Source organism: Brienomyrus brachyistius, chromosome 14 (assembly GCF_023856365.1).
Source record: "Brienomyrus brachyistius isolate T26 chromosome 14, BBRACH_0.4, whole genome shotgun sequence".
Taxonomy (NCBI): domain Eukaryota; kingdom Metazoa; phylum Chordata; class Actinopteri; order Osteoglossiformes; family Mormyridae; genus Brienomyrus; species Brienomyrus brachyistius.
The window spans coordinates 6,106,964-6,127,736 of NC_064546.1; the positions used below are offsets into that span (position 1 = coordinate 6,106,964).

The 20,773-nt window shown below is 37.8% G+C and overlaps 1 protein-coding gene across 3 annotated transcripts in view; it reads right to left on the reverse strand.

Annotated features, from left to right (window-relative positions):
* The window catches only part of akap6 (A kinase (PRKA) anchor protein 6), a 168,444-nt gene extending 147,856 nt beyond the window's left edge, over positions 1 to 20,588 (reverse strand). Inside the window, exon 1 of one of the 3 annotated variants that reach the window (XM_048974096.1) lies at positions 20,460 to 20,588. Coding sequence is in view for 1 of the 3 variants with exons in the window: in XM_048974095.1 (XP_048830052.1) it covers positions 8,669 to 8,810 (142 nt within the window). In the remaining 2 variants the exon portion in view is untranslated. Of the gene's footprint in view, positions 1 to 8,601; positions 8,903 to 20,459 lie in introns of those variants that run through there. The other 2 variants (XM_048974095.1, XM_048974098.1) reach the window with 2 other exon arrangements.
* Between the last annotated feature and the right edge of the window lie 185 nt (positions 20,589 to 20,773).

A 20,773-nucleotide genomic window follows, 5' to 3' on the forward strand; every position in this document is an offset into this window, starting at 1 on the left:
ACGCGCACACACACACACAATCAGAAAGCTACCAAGGCTAGTTTGCAGAACTGGTTCTTCTGGACCAGAAATCAGTCCTTGGACTTCAGCACTTAACCATGTGTCAACATTTATTTTAAATAAAAAGTAAAGTGCAATAAGATGCTGTCGATTTTCTTTGTATCACAATGTAACATTGTGTTATGGTTTGCGTTCTTATGTTTTGGACAGATTTAGGGGAAACCAGTAAGGTCTATTATTGCCTTTTTTAACGAAAGTGCCTTTAATCATATATAGCGTAACTATTTTGACTAACTATTCAACTATTTGTATAGCCTGCTAATTCAGTATTAGTTTAGGGTAAAAAGACTAGGTGCAACTAATTATATTACGAGCAAGGGGGTTACTAGTATGGTAAATAGTCTACGTGGCCATGATTTATGTAAATATAATTTTGTTGGAGCACAAGTAACGTGGGCCCAATTTAATTGTATTGTGTATTTTATCGTAATTGTTCGCTCACATTCCATTATAGACCTAAAATTAGCTACATTAGAATCTTTGGGCAGTTTGCAAACCCTACAGATTATTTACAAGGTAATAAAACTGTTACCTGTACATATATGTAAATGCATGTGCATGTTTGTGCAGCTAGCAATCCTGATATATAATTTTAATTGTTATGTCATGAGCAGGGCTTTGTATTTTCTTGTAAAACGTAGGATGACATCCCAGAGTATTTGTTTAAACAGTGGGTAACATTTCTCCAGCGTGCTGGCACCAGCAGGTACTCCGTGTGAAGTACAGTCATGGCCAAAAGTTTTGAGAATGACACAAGTATTGATTTTCAGAAAGTTTGCTGCCTCAATGTTTGTAGATCTTTTTATCAGATGTTTCTTTGGTATACTGAAGTATAATTACAAGCATTTCATATGTCTCAAAGGCTTTTATTTATAATTACATTAAGTTTATGCAAAGAGTCAATATTTGTAATGTTGACCCTTCTATTTCAAGATCTCATGGCCATTCGCCCTGGCATGCTATCAATCAACTTCTGGGCCAAATCCTGACTGATAGCAGCCCATTCTTGCATAATCAGTGCTTGGAATTTGTCAGAATTTGTGTTTTTTTCCCCACCCACCTCATGAGAATTGACCAAAAGTTTTCAATGGAATTAAGGTCTGGGGAGTTTGGGAAGTGAATTTATCACTTTTGCCTTATGGCAGGGTGCTCCATCATGCTGGAAAAGGCATTGTTCGTCACCAAACTCTCCTAGGATGTTTTGGTACCGTTCTTTATTCATGGTTGTGTTCTTAGGCAAAATTGTGAGTGAACCACTCCCTTGGCTGTGGCATGACACAGGACTGATGTTAGCGCTCACCTTTTCTTCACCAGACAATTTTTTTTGGTTGCCCATTACAGGGGATTCATCAGAGAAAATCACTTTACCCCAGTCCTCAGCAGTCCAATCCCTGTACCTTTCGCAGAATATCAGTCTGTCCCTGATGTTTCACTTGGAGATAATTGGCTTCTTTGCTGCCCTTCTTGACACCAGGCCATCCTCCAGAAGTCTTTACCTCACTATGTGTGTAGATCCACTCACACCTGCCTGCTACCATTTCTGGGCAAGGTCTGCACTGGTGGTGCTCCAATCCCGCAGCGGAATCAACTGTAAGAGATGGTCCTGGCACTTGCTGGACTTTCTTGGGTGCCCTGAAACCTTCTTCACAACACTTGAACCTCTCTCCTTGAAGTTCTTGATGATCCAATAAATGGTTCATTTGGGTGCAATCTTCCTAGCAGTAACATCCTTGCCTATGAAGCCCTTTTTGTGCAAAGCAATGATGACTACAAATGTTTCCTTGCAGGTAACCATACAGTAGTTAACAGAGGAAGAACAATGATTTCAAGCACCCTCCTTTTAAAGCATCCAGTCTGCTAATCTAACTCAATCAGCATGACAGCATGATCTCCAGCCTTGTTCTTGTCAACACTCTCACCTATGTTAACAACAGAATCATTGAAATGATGTCAGCAGGTCCTTTTGTGACAGGTCAGTGAAATGGAGTGGAAATGGGTTTTTTTAGAGTTCATTTTCATGGCAAAAAGAGACTTTGCAATTAATTGCAATTCACCTGATCACTCTTCATAACATCCATCAATACAGTATTTGTGTCATTCCCAAAATGTTTGGCCACATTTGTAGGTACCATCTTAGACTTTGTCTGCACGTACGTGGATATTTTTCCTCCTCTGTTACTGAAAAGATATCTCTGTCCATATGAAAACGCGCTGTGAAGAGCATGCCAGACCAACAGGCGGCAATATAACTCCATGTTGGCCAAACCGAAGCCTTATTACCAGTTCTGCTAGGCTAAAAACGTCTATTGTGCGAATGGTGCACAATCTGACCTTACAAGCCAAGACTCTGTTTTCCCTGTCTACACGTCGACACTTTCTGAAAATTTTCACCCTGGACTGGGTTTTTCAAAAGCTTGGTTTGTTGTGACATAAAATTCCATTTGTCTGTGAATTAAAGGCCAAAACGCATAGAAAAAGGTATGTTTTTAGAATCCCTGTGTACGAGTGGACAAGCTTCTCTGTTGATACCTATTGTAAGTGGACAAGCAGATACCGAAGGCAAAGAGGGAATTCATCAATGTTCGAATGTTATGCTGTCATTCATTATTCCACATCCCTCTCAGCTTGATACCACACCCCTACTCCAAATATGGGTCAAAAGTTTGAAACTGAAAAAATAAGATGTAAAACTGAAAAGAGATAGATCTGAATTTGAAAACAAAAAAAAATCTACAACTGAAAAAAGAAGCCCTCAAATATTAACATACATGAAAGTGAAAAATAAATATAAAATTTTATTTTTAAAAAAATCTGGAATTTTATCAAAATTATATTTAAACTGAAAAAAAAACATTCATACACTTATTTTTCATTTTAATTCATTGTTATATCGTTGTACTTTTTAAAGATCAACATCAAAACTTGGACTTTCAATTTCAATTCTTTTTTTAAAAAAAAAAAAATAAAACTTTTGACCATGTTTTAGCTCCATTTACACCCCCTTCTAAGACCCAGCTACCCATTAAAAAAATTCCAGTCCTACTGTCTTTTTGGATATTTGCAAGGTATATTTTTATTCTGATACTTAATAATTTCCTTTTGGTTTTCAAAAATTTCATTAATAAATAAAAAATTAACTACATAGATAAAAATCTTTAAAAAAAACCTTTAAAATAACCAAATTAACTATTATTTACCAGAGAACAACTTCCCAATGGATGATATATAGCTAAAATAATGTGAAGTTGCACTTTGGAGGCCAAAAAACCACAAAAAAAACCCTTTCACAGGAGCAACTGTCCTTTTCCAGTGCTAGTTAGTGTTACCAATGTTAGATAATATTGCCCCATAGGTGAATCCATTCTCAAGACTATAAGAACATTTCTCAAAACAGTTCATGCATATAGCACAACACTATGGTTTAGCAGCAAAAGCCTGTAACTAATTTCTCAAAATTAAATAATTCCACCAATGAACTAGTCAGTGCCACCAAAATAAAATGTACAATCAGTATAATTTTAACCATGAGAATCAAAATGCTTAGATATATTGTTAGTGTATTGTTAGTATGTCAGTGTAAGTATGCTCCTGAGCTCCACATTTCTGACTGATAGTGGGATTCCACTTTCTCATTGTCACTGACTATTATTCTTTAGCAAATTGATTCTTACTCATGACAAAGACACCAATTTCAATATTGCAAGGCTCTACATCACAGCATGTAAAATTCACTGGAAAGCACTCACATGCATTTTTCAGATCTCAAGACAGTACAATAGTAAATAAAATATTCACACAGCACTGTATAACACAAAAATGGCAAAATGGCAGTACAAGAACAATAAAATGGCAACAAAATCATGTACTGCGGGAACCAAAAAAGACAACTCCACATCACTGCAATTTATGGAATATATTTTAGAATAATTTTGAAAGCTTGGTTAACTGTTTTGCTCATGTAAATATACAGTTTTGGGTTTAAAATTATTAGAGTGGAAATTTACATAATCTATTTCTACCAAGACTAAATCAACTGAAAAGTGTGCAAAGTAATCAGAATTGCACAAACCATTAGCATATATGTACTAATGTTATGAACCACAATGTCTGTGTTTAATTAACAAATTAATATTCCATCATATTAACCCTAACGGTAATCCTAATCCAAATATTGGGTTGGTCCAGTTGCCCATTAAGTTATCACAGCTAGAGGTTTCAGTGTCATTGAAAATTGCATAACTGTTTCTGCATGCTGAAGGCTGTTCAGGTTCATTATTTTTGCAGAACATTAGCAAAGGTGATATGGATGTGGAAACCAGAGGGAAAGAAGACATCATGAGCTAGGAACAACATTGGTGCGCAAAAGCACATCCTTAAAATTACATGGTCCTTGGCTCAAGATGCACAGCAATACAGATAAGCAACGGCAAAACAGCTGACTGTGAACGTCAGTCCAAGGAAGTTTTAGTAAGTACAGTTCATTGAAGGATATTACGGTTGAAATCCAGTATGTATACTGAAAATGCTTTTGTACTAGAAAATCTTGAATTGAGAGTTTCCTATTTTTTTTTCCATATACTAGATCAAGGAACACTTTAGAAAACAGAAGCAGTTTGTTTAGGCTGCTATTCATTGTAAAAGCCCAATTTCACCCAATGACAATTTTTAGGAACAGCTGCACATTAATCCAAGTGGCCTGCTTCAAACTGTGTTGCTGTAATTGAATACATACTGTATAGCACATAGACGGGGTCAAGGTCTTCAGTTGCTACTTCAGTTGCTATAGCATTATAACAGCAAAGACACGTTAATATAAACGATTTTAAACATCAGAAGAGGTCACATGGTTTTATAGCTATATATGGGCAACATTGCAATATGTTATGAATTATGCATGTATAGCTCATGCATGTACATTATAATGCCTAGAGACTATAAGGCTTGTTTCCCATATCAAAGGGTTTTGTTGATTGTTACAGTGTGGTGGTGTTTTTATCTAATATGGTATGATAGACACTATAATCGTTTTAGTAAAGTTTTGTTCGTTATAATCATACTGTCTTATGTCTACAAAAGTAGTAAGCATGTTGAGGATGTTTAACATTTAACATGCACATACTTACAATACTGTTGCTGGTCTGGATCTGTATCTATAGCCGTTGAAAAAGCTGTAAACAGCCTAATCAGTCCACATTAAAGACCTCGCTGGCTGAAATAAAACCCAGACTTACCATGACCAGGTTGAAAACTAGTCTATATGTGTACATTTTCAAGTAGTAGTATTAGTGGTATTAAGAATTAAAATGTATTTTCAATGTAGTCGTGTTATTATAGTCGGCATGGTGGCTCACTGGTTCGTGCTGATGCCTCACACCTCCAAAGGATGGCGGTTCACATCTGTACACTACTTTGTGTGTGTAGAATTTGCATGTTCTCCCCATGACATGTGGATTACCTCCCAGAAATCTCATTCCATCTCAGCAGTCCAAAGACATGCAGTTAGGGTAATTTGTGTCTCTAAATTACATGTGATATGTGAGTGTCCCTGTATATGTGCTCTGTGATGGACTCGCATTCTGCACAGCAGAACATCATTTCTCACTGTCGCACACAAATTTCCAAATATTGTAGCACATAGATGCAAATGGTTTTGTAAACTGTTATAATTTGGTACAGTTTTCAGTTGATTTAGTCAAGTTGGTCAAAATATATTATGTAGTTTCATATTCTAATAATTTTACACCAAAAAACATGTATGTGATCACCGTGTTAGCCACTTAAAAAACATTTAACAAAGCTTTTAAAATGATGTAAAAATATATATTATATAAATTGCAATGAAACACAAATGCTTTATTTTTGGTTCCCATAATACATAATTTGGATGTAATTTTATTGTTCTTGTATTGCTATTTTATTGTTTTTGTGTTATACAATGTTGTGTACATTTTTTTTTATTGTGCTATTGTACTGTGTTTTGAGATCTGAAGAAGTTATATGTACATGCGAGTGCTTTCTCTTGTCAGTAAACTTTACATACTGTAAAGTAGAACCTTGTGATGTTGAAACTGGTGTCTTTGACATGAATAAGTAACAGTTTGCTGATGAAAAATGATCAGACAGTGACCGTGAGAAAATGGGAACTGGGTATCACAGAACTGTGGATCTCAGGAGCATGCTTACACCGATATACTGACAATATATCTAAGCATGGGGGCGGCATGGTGGTGCAGTGGTTAGCACTGTTGCCTCACACCTCTGGGACTCGGGTTGGAGTTTCCACCTGGGTCACATGCGTGTGGAGTTTGCATGTTCTCCCCATGTCGTCGTGGGGTTTCCTCCGGGTACTCCGGTTTCCCCCCACAGTCCAAAAACATGCTGAGGCTAATTGGAGTTGCTAATTTGCCCGTAGGTGTGCATGTGTGAGTGAATGGTGTGTGAGTGTGCTCTGCGATGGGCTGCCCCCCATCCTGGGTTGTTCCCTGCCTCGTGCCCATTGCTTCCGGGATAGGCTCCGGACCCCCCGCGACCCAGTAGGAAAAGCGGTTTGGAAAATGGATGGATATCTAAGCATTTTGACTCTCGTAGTCAAAACGATGCTGAATGTAGTTTTCATTTAGGTGGCGCTGACTAATTTATTAGTGGAATTATTTGCTTTTGCGACATGAGCTAACTGTTTTGGGTAAGTTACAGGCTTTTACTGCTAAAGCATAGTGTTGTATTACTGTATACGTATGAAGTGTTTTGAGAAATGCTCTTATAGTCCTGAAAATGTTGATGTTTCATTAAATGTGCCAAAGCAATCAAGAAAAACTGTAGCAAACTCTTTTACATATAGTGACTAACATGATGATTACTCATATACAGTATATATTGGTTGTAAAGTTAGTACAATGGCCCTATACATAATTTATTTTAACCACCAAAGCTAAAGCGCCCAAAATTTATGCCAAATTATAGTGATTGTACAAGATCATTTGTATATATATGTACTAAAATATTTATTAAAAATAATAAATAAAATATTATCCATTTTTATAAATGCTCTTAGTCTAGAGAACATTAGGTATGTCTCTTGAATTGTGCCAAAAGCAATCGAGAAAATCTGTAGTGGTGTTCCTGTTGCTTATGATGATGATTACAGAAGTCCCCAGGCAATCCTACTGTCTAAAATATTTCCCTGCTCATGTACTGTGACTGTTCCATGTTTGACTTCCTAACATCTTTGAGGACACAAGTTATATGTCACCTAATTTAGAGGGAAAACTTATATGCTTCTTTTGGCATGTCGCAAGTGTGCTTTATGTAATTGTTCATTTAAAGGAACTTGGTCCTCATTTGACTGTGACACAATGACACAACCTCACACACAGCCCAGCAGGCATATGTGGGGTAGGGGTGCGCAGAGAAAATGAATGATTTGATTAGATTATCACTGAATCTGTGATCTACCTGCGTCTTTGCCCAGTAAATCCGGCAGCTGGTACGGGCGAGTCCTTCCTGTCATTTTCTAATTCAGATCCTTACATATCTGTCTGACATCATTGTTGCAGCATATGATGATGTGATGCTGTTCTGTGCTACATCACAAACTGAACTGAGTAATTAATTAATTTAAATAATTATATTTAGTATAATTATGCAGTTGGCTTTCATCCAAAGAGATTAAGTTAGTTCAAATTTTGGCCCTTTAACAGAGCTAAATTTTTTATCAAGGCAATTCATATTAATCACTTTGCTGAAGGGGACAATATCAGGGATTCTCCTTTTAATCTCTGAGCACTCCTTTAACGTTTCTACCGTTCCTTAATAAGCAGTTGAATTAATTACCTTTGATTCTTCTACTCCGTCATTTGAAAAATCTGTGCAGTTATTATAAATTAATTCAAATCTTATTGTGTCATTAACACCGAACATAACACTAATATCATTCATTAATACAATTCAGTCTGATCATACCAGAAATGGTGCTGCTGCTAAGAAAGCAGATGACCCCACTGCTCAGCAGAGAACACACACACACACACACACACATATTTATATTCATATCAGGGTGGGGAATCCCCATTCATTTCTATGGGTAAAAATCCTAATCCCAAGATGACCATATTAACACCTATTCAGCCTTAACCTTAACTCTTACAAAGCCCTAACCTTAAAAATGTGTAACCAAACAAAATACAAGACTTTTGGCATGTTCAGTTTTTTGATTGCATTCACAGATTTTTAGAAAATTGAATTTGCCCTTATGGAAACTGAAAAAATGGTCCCCACAATGTTGAAATAACAGATTTTTATCGCATTGTGGGAACATTTGATCCCTGCAATATAATATATACATGACCACACACACACACATTCTTACCAGTCACAAACAATGAGCACAGCACCATCGTGCAGCTATTCTGGGGTGGTAGCATCTCCCCTACTGCTCTGCCCTCACTGCACTCCCGTTTGATACGCATGCTGCCCTGCCCTCCATGTGTTCCGGCAAAAGAAGTGCTACATTGCCATATGAGATGAAAAAAATGAACCAAATACCTTTTTGCTGATACGCTTTCACTCATTCAAGGAATAAGACCTCACTTGACAGTGAAGAATCACATACCACAGTCAAGCTCCGAGGATGACAGAGGCGTCCTAGGAGGAGATTTTATTCCAATAATAAAAAAGAGAGATCCGAGAAGTTGCGATAACGCTACCGATGCTCCAGATATCCGGAGTGTGGAGGTGGGAGAATGAAATGGCATCAAGTCCAAATCCAAAAGGCTAAGATGCCAAGGGCCTGTGCCTTACTGCTCACAAACCTGTCTCCTCTCAGGCAGAGCCAGTAACATTGCTCAGTACTGTCTCTGTGTGTGCATAAGAGAGAGCTTTTCAAGGCCAGACCCCACCCCTGTCCACCCCTCCCCCAACCTCCCCCCCCTCTGGCTCACTCTGCTTGCTCACTGCTGAAGCAAATATGCCAGTGACAACCTCCAGCCTCTTCTGAACTGAAATGAATCGCTGAACCAAAACAGCCACCACAACCCAAAGGTTTATGGGTAATGGAATACACCATCTAGTTCAAAACCAAAATAATACATGACAGATATCTTATGTAACAGTTTTAATAAGGTTTATTTATTTATATATCATTTACATATTATGTGTTTTTAATAGTTTTTTTATGCCATGAATGCAACCATTTTGGGAAATTAATAGCAAAGGAGGATAGAGTATAACATCAATTCAAAGATATAGGCTTGACGACAACAAAATATCAGTAGAGAGAGATATGTTTACACCCAACAGGCCATGTTTTCTCACACCCTAAACAGAAGATTTAGCATGCTAAACAATAACATGAAATACAAACTGCAAGTTGTACAAATAACAATAAAATAACTTGTACATCCCTAGATGTAGGGATAAATTTGCAGTAATTTTAATATAGTATAACTGGATAATAAAATTATTTGGTCTTTATTTACTGTATGCATTTTTCCTCATACTCCAAAGATATGCATCTAAATGAACTACCCATAGTGTGTGACTCAGCGTGTGTAGTCATGTACCATACAATGCACAGGCATCCTGTGCAGGGCACTCCCCTGCCATATGTCCTATACTACATGGTATAGATGTGGCTTTGCTGCAAACCAGTTCAGGATAAGCAGCAGATCATATCATGTTCGCTTCAGTGTAGCTGTATACATGTTAAACATATCCGATAAATGTTACTCTCATAATCATATTGACTGCATGTAATATATAAAATAACCATGTATCATAACTGCAAATATTGTAAAGGAATATGTACAAGCCTATTCCAGGCAGCACAGAGCAGAGGGTAGAGGATACCCTAAACCAAAAGGCAGCTTCCAATTCAAAAGCTGAAGGTTTTTGGGCTGCAGGAAGAAAGCCACACAAAGACAGGTGGTGTGGCCACAGTGCTCATCACCCTGCTATACTTTTTATGAAACATTCATCCATACATCTTTCATTGCTGCATGCCTAATACAAGGTCAGGGAAATATTTTGTCATACATTTCTTCATACTATGTTTAAATAATTATATAAATCCTGTACACAATCTGTGCCCCCATTATTTATCATAAAGTACCCTCAAATATGCTTTAATAGCTACAATATCAAATATAAATGAAAAGTATAATATTATAGGTACAGGACATGTGTATTTAAAAACAGAATATCAAATTTATATATATTTTTTTTTAATTTTTGTTCAGTAATCTAAGGTACTTTTCAAAGGGAATATTACAGGATAACTAGCTGCAGTAATGAATCAAGCAGAGGTCCAAAATGTATTTTTAAAAATTGGTTACTTTGGCTATAAACTGAAATGATAAATTGAACTAGATTTAAGTGCTGTCGTAAATGACAGCATAGTATTCCACAGATAGTCCTGTCATTTGGTCCTCCCATTTAACGTGTAGTCGTCCCACACTCACGAACTTGTATATTTTCTAGAAGTAATTGATGGTTGATCGCCTGCAAATGTGAAAGCTAACAAAAGTGTTTTTACCTGAATGCTGTGAGTTCTTGTTGTGATGTGTATTTCTGAAAGTATGCTTATTCATTTATTGCATATTCCACTCATATAACAATTGCGTAATATTTTACATTTACTTACTTTTACATAAAAGTAAGAACTGGAACAGATATATTAATGCAGTGGTTCTCAAAGTATTTTTGTCACGTCCTCTTTTGGAAACAGTCGACCTTTCATCGCATATATATAAAATGTGTGTGTGGGGGGCATGACGCCCACAAGGTGAGGGATATAAAATTAATAGCAACCTACCAGACAATCAGTACATAGCATTTGTTGTTTCCGGGTAAATTCCAAAATAAGTTACATGTTATCTCGCTCTAAATACTTTATTACATGGATGCGCACACAGATGGAGTGCAGAAAAGGTGGAACTTAGCAAGATCCGATGAATGCGGTAGGCAGGGATTTCACGTATCACGCATTGACCGTGAGACACACGTTTCGCCGGATATAAATTACATATTGACTTATTGTCATATAAAATTTAAAGAACAAGAAAATGAGAAACTGTCGATAAGGAGATTTGATTGATAGCACAGATCACCCTATCACATCACAGAAATCAACGCATTTCCAACCAATCATGTAGTAGTCTTTTAAGAACAGTCAACCTCGGTACAGCAAGGTTGGTTGAGTCAGCAGAGTGCACATGCTAATGTTTCTGTGATTTCGTGGAAAACGTAAGCACTCCCTCATAGGATGCTTAAATTGTCAGTGAACAAGGCAACAGCTCAGCAGCTTTTATTTTGGAAATATTGTGGGTAAACAAAGTAGAAAGACGCTAGTGCTGCTGTTGATAGTTTGCAGTTTAATATCCAATACACAATAGTTTATTTTTGTATGAAATCTTAATTCAAATAAGATTTCATCTTGCAGTCCATTCATGATCTCACCTTTTTAAATGTTCTGAATGTATTTAAAGGCAACACTTAAGAGATATCGGTGGCTCTAAGAAAAAAAATAACGAATTCTCGGTTAAAAATATGTGTATATTACAATATATAATGTGTATATGAATATAGATAAATTACATATAGATTTATGAATTGTGGATGTGCCTAATCATTCAGATTCTATGTGGCAGCACATCAGTAAACAGGATACAAAATTACACAGGCAGAGAAAACAACTAGCTTTTCCAACAGTACTGCAAAGTTTGCATTTTGATGTGACTAGTAGGCACAGTATATTGTATTTTATATTATATATGTGTACGGGCTGCTTTCACTAGTTCATATTATCAATAGTGCAGATTTGAGTATTGTTATATGTACCCACCAAAAATAACTACATATGGCATGTATTTAAAACTACACTCAAAGGACTTCTGCAATTCCCAAAAGAATAGTTATGATGTGATAACAGGGGATGATCTGAATGAACCCAATGAAGTGTTAATTTAAACCCAGTTAAAAAGGGCATGGTAGTTCTGGTGATTCTCAGTAGCATTTACTGTATATTTCCAAATAAGCTTCACTTCGTGTTGAGCAGGAAAATTAGGTGGGATTTTCAGTGCAGAACATTGTGTGTGCCAGTAAAATAACGGTCACGCCCAATGACATGTTTTAATACAAGATCATGTGCGTCCATGTGTGATTTCCACAATGGGGCATAGATTCAGAAAACTAGACACAAAATACCTGATAATGATATATTTTACAAGACATTTTACACATTACACTACAATGATATTTTGTACATAACATGACGTGGTTATGTACAGGTCTGCAAGGGTGGAAGGAATATTTCCATACATGAACTGCATAAAGTAAAAGCATTTCTCCAGAAATTACTCAAGAGTAACAGAGTAACTTGTTTAAAAGGTACTCAGAGTAATGAATATTTTTTATTGTATTTCTTCAGCTTATAATACATATCACATCTGGCACATCTGACACTCTTCGTGATACTTTCTGATACTTATCTGATACTTTCAGACTCTCGTGCTCAAGCAAGAAATCTTAAAGCAAATCTATATTATCCCATTTTAAATCTAAAATTACCTGCATCAAAAGTGTTGGGGCAGTTTGCTAACCTTAAAAACTATTTACCAGCTAAAAATATTCTTCCATAAATATACAAGTGTGTGCAGACGATTCTCGAATTGAAAATCCCACACCAGCCAGCTGACCAAAGTTGGTAACCCTGGTACATGCAAACCTTTAAGGTATATATCGAAAACAACAGGAAATATGGAATAAAATGTAAAAATACTGAAAACAGCTGATTCTCAGACACAAAATATCCAGCAACGTTACTGTATGGGTCAAAAATATTAAGCATTATTAGATGCAGCAAACACAAACATGAATAGTTTTCTCTGCAATCGGCATTATGGTTGAGTCTCTATTCCTGAGTAAGGTCTGTGTTGTTTTCAGCCAAACCTTGTGACCAGCACACTGTAGGTGTGTGTCATGAGGACACCCCTGTAATCACCCCCCATAAATAGACCTTTGCATTTAAATTATTGACTTGTGTAGGAGCCCCCCCACCCTGGAAAATGTGTTACCTATGTTGAGGACATTAGTAGGCCTACGTAATGTGCACTATGTATTCATGTTGGATTTTGTAAAGATCAGATATTTAAAATAGCAGTATAACTTTTGTTTAATACCCAGAAGTAAAATTACTAAAACCTAAACTGAAAAGTATATAAAAACTAAAAACATCAATAAAAATGAATAAAACCACACTAAATATAACAAAAACTAAACTGAGCTGCAAATAAAACTGAAGATAATATAAAAATCCATCCATTTTCCAAACCGCTTATCCTACTGGGTCGCGGAGCCTATCCCGGAAGCAATGGGCACGAGGCAGGGAACAACCCAGGATGATGGGCCAGCCCATCGCAGGGCACACACCAGTCACTCACACTCGCATTCCTACGGGTAATGTAGCATAATATAAAAATAAACAAATTGAAATATTATAAATAGTGATATTTTACAGATGTTAAAATACTGCATATGTACTCAGGTTAATGTATACCAATTTATTTAATATGGTGCAAAATCTGTCAAAAAACTAATCTATTACAGCAGCGAGAGTATTTGTAGTTTGTTATTTAAACCCCTATTGGTCTGCACAACTGTGATTGCTCGGTTCTTCCTTGCCTTGCACCCATACTGTAGCTTCTGTGATGGGCTCCAGACCACTAAGAACATACGCAGATTGGACAGGGAACACACAAGACATTTTCAAACACGCTTGACAATGGGGAAATGCAACCATAAACACCAACAATATAACAAGGACTACTTGCAAGGCACTGACAAGGGCTGTTTACAATTGTCCACGAGCATCCCGGGATATGCTAACCCCCGCTAGCGCTGCACTATGGTCATTTTAAATTTATGCAAAGTGTGAAATTCTTTAGGGCAAATGCAGATAGGCTGCTGCTTCCATATTAGTAGTTTATACAGCTTGAGCCAGCACAACATACTAGATAGAATACTATTCTGCTCATCCCCTTTAGCAAATGGTCTTTTTGAATATCCCATCTTATTCTCCATGAGACATACATTCAGGTTATTGTATAACAAGCGGCTCTACTTTGAACTCTTCCTGAAGGTCTAAGCTCTTCACCCTATCTCTAAACCTGAGCCCATTCAGTCATTTCTGCCGTTGTGTCTGCGATCTCTTTCTTTCTGTCACTACCCAAAGCTCGTGACCAAAGGTGAGGAAAATAGATTGACCTGTAAATTGATAGTTTTGTCTCTCTTTACCGTGACAGAAAGGTACAGCCTCTGCATTTCTGCTGATGCTGCAGTGATCCACCTGTCGATCTGCTCCATTCTTACCTCACTCGTGAACCCTAAGATACTTGAACTCCTTCGCTTGAAGCAGCAACTCTGCCTGAACCTGAACCAGTTCAATCCATCCATTTCTGGTTTAGAACCATGACCTCAGATTTGGAGGTGCTGAGTCTCATCCCAGCCACTTCATACTCAGCTGGTTTAGGTTTTAGTTCTGTATACAGTAAAATCCTGTCATAGTGGATTCGCTTATAACAGAATATCTATAATGTACGAGGTCCACTGGTCCCGGCCGTGCACCTTTAAGAACATGCAGAAATAGCATCGGATATAACGTACTCACATATAATGGAATTTCGCTTATAACGGACCAGCGAATTGGTCCCCAGGGCCACTTTTAGGTGTAATTTTGTTCGGCTATAACAGACATGCAGGCTCCGCCTACAAGGCGCGTGGCGTGCCGGCGATATCAAGTGCATATAGGTAGTCACGCAGATGATATCCAGTGCAGATTATTAATAGTCACGCATCTGGTCAGGTAAAGTTGGATTACTACATGTACAATATAATAATCTATACCCAAGTGTGTCTGCTGGGGTGTGGCATGAGTACATGGTGTCTTGTAGTTGTGTTCTGGGCATACAGCAACTCTGGATATAACGGACTGTCCCGTGAAGTCCGTTATAACTGGATTTTACTGTATTATTAAAACATGCTCTGAAATTTTTCTACATATTACTGGAAATTTGCAAATGAGTATATAACTCTTTTTGTGTTTAGCAGTTGCATTTCATGGTATTTATTCATATATTATTTATTATGCATGACCTTAGGACTACTCATGCTTACATATTTTCCAGTTCATACAATAATACCTTTTGTGATATGCATCAGCGTTTTCCATATACACTAGCCTATATGGACAAAAGTGTTGGAACACTTGGCCATCCCATTCTAAATCCATCCAAAAAATCCCAAACCGCTTATCCTACTCAGTCATGGGGGGTCTGGAGCCTATCCCGGAAGCAATGGGCACGAGGCAGGGAACAACCCAGGATGGGGGGCCAGCCCATTGCATGGCACACTCACACACCATTCACTCACACATGCACACCTATGGGCAATTTAGCAACTCCAATTAGCCTCAGCATGTTTTTGGACCTGAGTACCCGGAGGAACGACAGGGGGAGAACATGCAAACTCCACACACATGTGACCCAGGCAGAGACTTGAACCTGGGTCCCAGAGGTGTGAGGCAACAGTGCTAACCACTGCACCACCCCCCATTCTAAATCCATATGCATCAATATGGAGTTGGTCTCACCTTTGCAGCTATAACAGCTACTACTCTTCTGGGAAGACTTTCCAAGTTTTTAGAATGTTTTTATGGGAATTTTTATAAAAATACCTGAATTAAATGATTAAGAGGCCACAGTACTGGTTTCCATGTAGTGTATGTTATAGCCCTTTGAATTCAGTGATTTAAGTTATTACTATTACTTTAAGATAGATCTATTTTAATCACATTTAGCTGTAGATCTACTTCCAAGAAACATAAGTTATAACTTGTTTACAAAATAAGATATATCGAATTATTATAGTGTGAGTATGCCCTGCGATGGGCTGGCCCCCCATCCTGGGTTGTTCCCTGCCTCGTGCCCATTGCTTCCGGGATAGGCTCTGGACCCCCCGCAACCCAGTAGAATAAGCGGTTTGGAAAATGGATGGATGGATGGATTATTATAATTGTTATTATTGTTGTTGTTGTTATTGTTATTGATGATGATGATGACGATGACAATGATGATGATGATGTATTAAGAATTTACATAATTCATATTGACATGAGCAGCCAAAAGAAACTTTAAACACAAGGGAACAATTGATGTTTGGAAATTAATTAGCATGTGAGTTTGAGTTTTAATTTTTGTCTCTGATTGTAGGAAGGCTTCCTTATAAGTACAAAGATGCAACAACCAGTTTCATAGGATCAATAATGGCTACAGTTATATGCCGAGGAAGTGACATCATACATTTCCCTGAACATGATTCATGCAGTGTTGGTGGTATTACTGTTAAATGTTAGCCTTCCTGTGTGGTGTAATCAGCATGGGACTGCAGAAAATCAATGCTTATTTAACCAAGGCTATGATGTGAGGATGACATCATCAGCCATGAGGATTCTGGGAGAAAACAATATAAGCATTATTCTCATGAAAGGCCTGTCTTAGCCACTGTAAATAATTCATTGTTTGTGACCAAGGCACACATCTCTGTTAAACCCCCCACCCACTAGTACTGAAGTCAAGGTTGTAATGTTTCTGTAATAAGGTCATTACAAAACTTCAATCCGTATATAATAAAAAGCAGTGGGTGATCAATGTATTTCATTGTTTATTTTCTTTTTAATTGAACACATTTTATACATGTCTTAAAACTGTATAAGGCATTGATCAGGTTTTCTGTATGACATTACCAGCATGTCTTTGTCGGAGTAAACTATGACCCTGAGTGGAAAACCAAGCAAACATGATGATACAGTTTAACCTACAAAGATAATGCTGCCTTCTAAAGCACTGCTTATTAGTATCCAATAACGGGTCAGAGTGAGCCTTATCCCAGAAGACACAATATAGGAGACACCCTGGGTGGGATTCCAGCCCATCACTGGGCTCTCACATACTATGGGCAATTTGGAGTGAGGTTTCAGACCTGTGCAGCAAGATGCGAACCTGTGAATGGCTAATATTAACCAATAAGCCACTATTCTCATTGGTTGACAGGTTTGATTAAGAGTCTAGTTTCAGCACTGTTGCATTATTCTCCTCAGCTTGTCCTATGAACTTTTTTTCATGATTGAAAACATGATTGTTCTTTATAATACTACATTTTATACAATAGGTAGCATTTCCAATATAGTACCTGTACTACTTCTTGCATATTTACTATAGCAGTCAGGATTCTGTTATGCCTTTTTGAAAAATCTGCAAATGATTTTATTAGTAAGCAAATGACACAATATTTTGTCTTAATGCACTAATATATATATTTATAAGCCTTAGTGATGTCCAGTAAACATGGGCTTGTCTCTAAGTACTGCTTTGCTTTATTTTAAGCTGCAGACAGACCTGCTTAATTATTTATGGGGCAGGGCTGAGTCCTGACAAGCTAACTAGAGGCCATTTTGAACTGCCCGAAAGCCTATCCTCAGTACCCTCTTTGAAATAATCAATATGTCAGGCATCAGAAGTAAATGGCCCTCTGTACTTCAGTAACAGCCCTACGTATGTTACGCATATCACTGATATATCATGAGTTGGGTTTTATTGTTGGGTATTGCAAGATACGTGGTTAAAAAAAAAGCAATATTGTCTGTATTGAGGTGAAAGATGAATAGTTACGATTGGTTAAGTGATTCAACACAAATATGTAATAACACTAATGTATAGTACTAAATATATAACGTAATTTATGGAACAGTGTACATGATAAACAGGGTGGCATCTGGGTTAGGCATTATGTTTATTACGTGTTTTTTTTATTACTCTAAAATCAGAGCTGGTGGGGACATCAGTAACATTCCTGTCAATGAGCATTGTTTACAGCTCAGATCAGAGAAAAAAACATAAGTTGTGTACTGTAGATACAGACAAACACATTGGGTAGACTGTGTACTTTCTTGCGACAAATCTTGTGAAACAACTATGGCACATAAAGACAACTCAGTCATTTTTCCATTGTTCAGCTATTTTGAAAAAATGTACCCAGAAAATCTACAGGCATGTGAGTGTATGTCCCATCACTCAATGTAATTGCATTGAATGGTTCACATTTGGTGTGGCACAAGGGTTTCAATCCCATTATGGCACTTCGAGTTTGCCTGTTCTCTCCATGTTCACATAGGTTTCTCTGGGTATCCCGGTGTCCTCTGATTGTTAAAAATTTGCATTTGAGGGGGATCGATATCTATTATAAATTGCTAGCTAGCTATAAATTGCTAATTTTGAAACTGTACTACTTTCTCATTTATGGAGAACAAATCCCTGATTTAGTGCAAGTTTATTGAATAACATATTTATTCTATGATGATTCATAGAAAGACTTGTAGGACCACAAGAACAGTAAAAGCAGTATTGTCTTCAATTATGTAATTTTCAAAATGGCTACCGATCTACCAAATTAAGATAACTGTCACTATTATATCTGGAGTTCTGGATCCTCTGTAATTTATGATGCCAAATACACTTTACAGTGACTTTTATATTTTATATGTTATCAACAATAGAAAAAATATTTCTTGATCTTTTAACTGGATTAGTTAATTATGAGTGTTATGTGAAGCCGTTTGTACGGAAAACACCCAACCCAAATAGGAACATAGATTCCTTCTTCAGACCTGTAATAAAATAAATACAAGGAGTATAGTCATCATTTTATATAGGTATATGTCTACCACTTTTTCTGGATTAAGTTACTAAGTGAGAAATGGATACCAAATCAGTCCATTCATCACTATTTTATTAACTGTAATAAATAAACAGAAAAATCTTCAATGCCTTTATAAACAGTAGGAGGACCTAAAAAAACTATTTGGCATTACACCTAGAGTGACTACACTGTTTGTACAAAAACTTCCAGCCTCGTAGTCATACTGACTAATTCTCTAAGTCACAGGTAAGGTGTCTGCTAAGTACATAATGAAGCACCACATAAATGTAGTGTTTTTCTATGCTTTGCTTTTACGACTCATTTTAACAAATAGGGTGGTTATTTTCACCAAACGAGCTCCTTCACCTGGAGCATTGTGATTTGGGTGGTCTTTGGTCACCAGGGCACCTCTTTGTGCCCGAGTGAGCGGTCTCAATGATTAGAAGCAGGAAATGGAACGAGGACAGCTACACACACATATTACTGGGTGTGGCAGGAGCAGAAGGCCATCCCTGAGAGAATAATATCAGAGACGCACCTACTCCAATTTCAGCTGCTTCATCGGTCTCACCCTGCACCCAAATATTTACCTGTAGGTGGATAAACGCAGCAGCAGGGAGTCAGATCAGGACACCTTAAAAGGCGACCTTGAGCTATGTGGGATATACAGCACACACAAAAACATGGCTAAGATTTAACCAGCACACCAAGTCAGTGTCAACATTCACCCACAGTTATTGCTCTCTTTCCAACTGAGGGCATGGAATGCTCATATATAAATCATGTAGCCATAGATGATAAATAAAATATATCCACATTCTACTACACCCAAAAACATTTCTGGCAAAACAATGCTTTCTATTAACAACATGAGCAATGATGTTGTGTGATTCAATTGGCTTCGAAGGACAAGGCAACAGCATTGACTGATCTAAGTACAGATCAGAGACGTTTCAATATTTGTACAGCACGAGACACACATTAAAGCCTCTCTAGCAGAATTAAATTCTAGCTGATGGCATGAGATAATCCACCACAATAAGTCAAGGAAGAAACCAATACAGCATTCTAGTAGCATTTTGCCCCCTCCCATCTCACCATGACTGTGCATTGCCCAGCCACTCAGGTCCCTGGGTGGGATAGGAGTGTGTGGAAAGGATTCTGACAGTTTTTAGCTTTAACTGAAGAACTTGCACTACACATATGCTCTCCTACACAGACAAATGTGCAATCTTCTGTTACATAGGGGTAACAAGCAGTAGCATGCTGGTGAGGAGGGAGAAGAGCACAGCCCCTTGCAATTGAGGAAGATGGCAGCCCCTCATACTGCCCGATAACAACAACACCAAAAAAAGCTATGTCACCAGGGGCTGTGAATGCCTTCTGCCATCCCAGCCCGGCATCTCAGAGCTTTTGTCAGGCCAATCTACAAAGCGTATTTATGTATGCGGCAGTCTCCACTGCTACCGGCGCCTTTAACAAAGCAGAGGATCTCTGCTGCCTGTATTAGCATTCAAAGCGGCACCTGCACTAAGCAGCCCAGAAAAGACACTGTCAGAGTGAATTATAGGATTATAGTACTCCACTGCTTTTTAGACAAAGGTCAACAACCATAAGAAAGCCAAAAACAATGAAGAATAAAACCAATTACATACCATGTCCCCTCTTCTACTCCATTTTCCTTTCTGGTTAGATCTCTACACGTCTGCAGGCTCTACTTCCTTGCATCAGTCCGGAGGATGGATGTTGATGATGCAGTGCCTTAATGGAGAAGAGCTGTGTTGCCATGGGAACCAAGACGTGATGAAGTGGCTATGCTGCCCTGCTATTGGTCTGTGTGGTAAGGTGGCTTTCCTGGACTCAGCTGGGAGGGACTGAGCAGGCTTAGGCAATAGAAAGCAGAGCATCGGGGGCTGGTTACAGTCAGGGAAGGGCGAGAGGAATGCCTTCCAGAAATTAAATTCTTTTA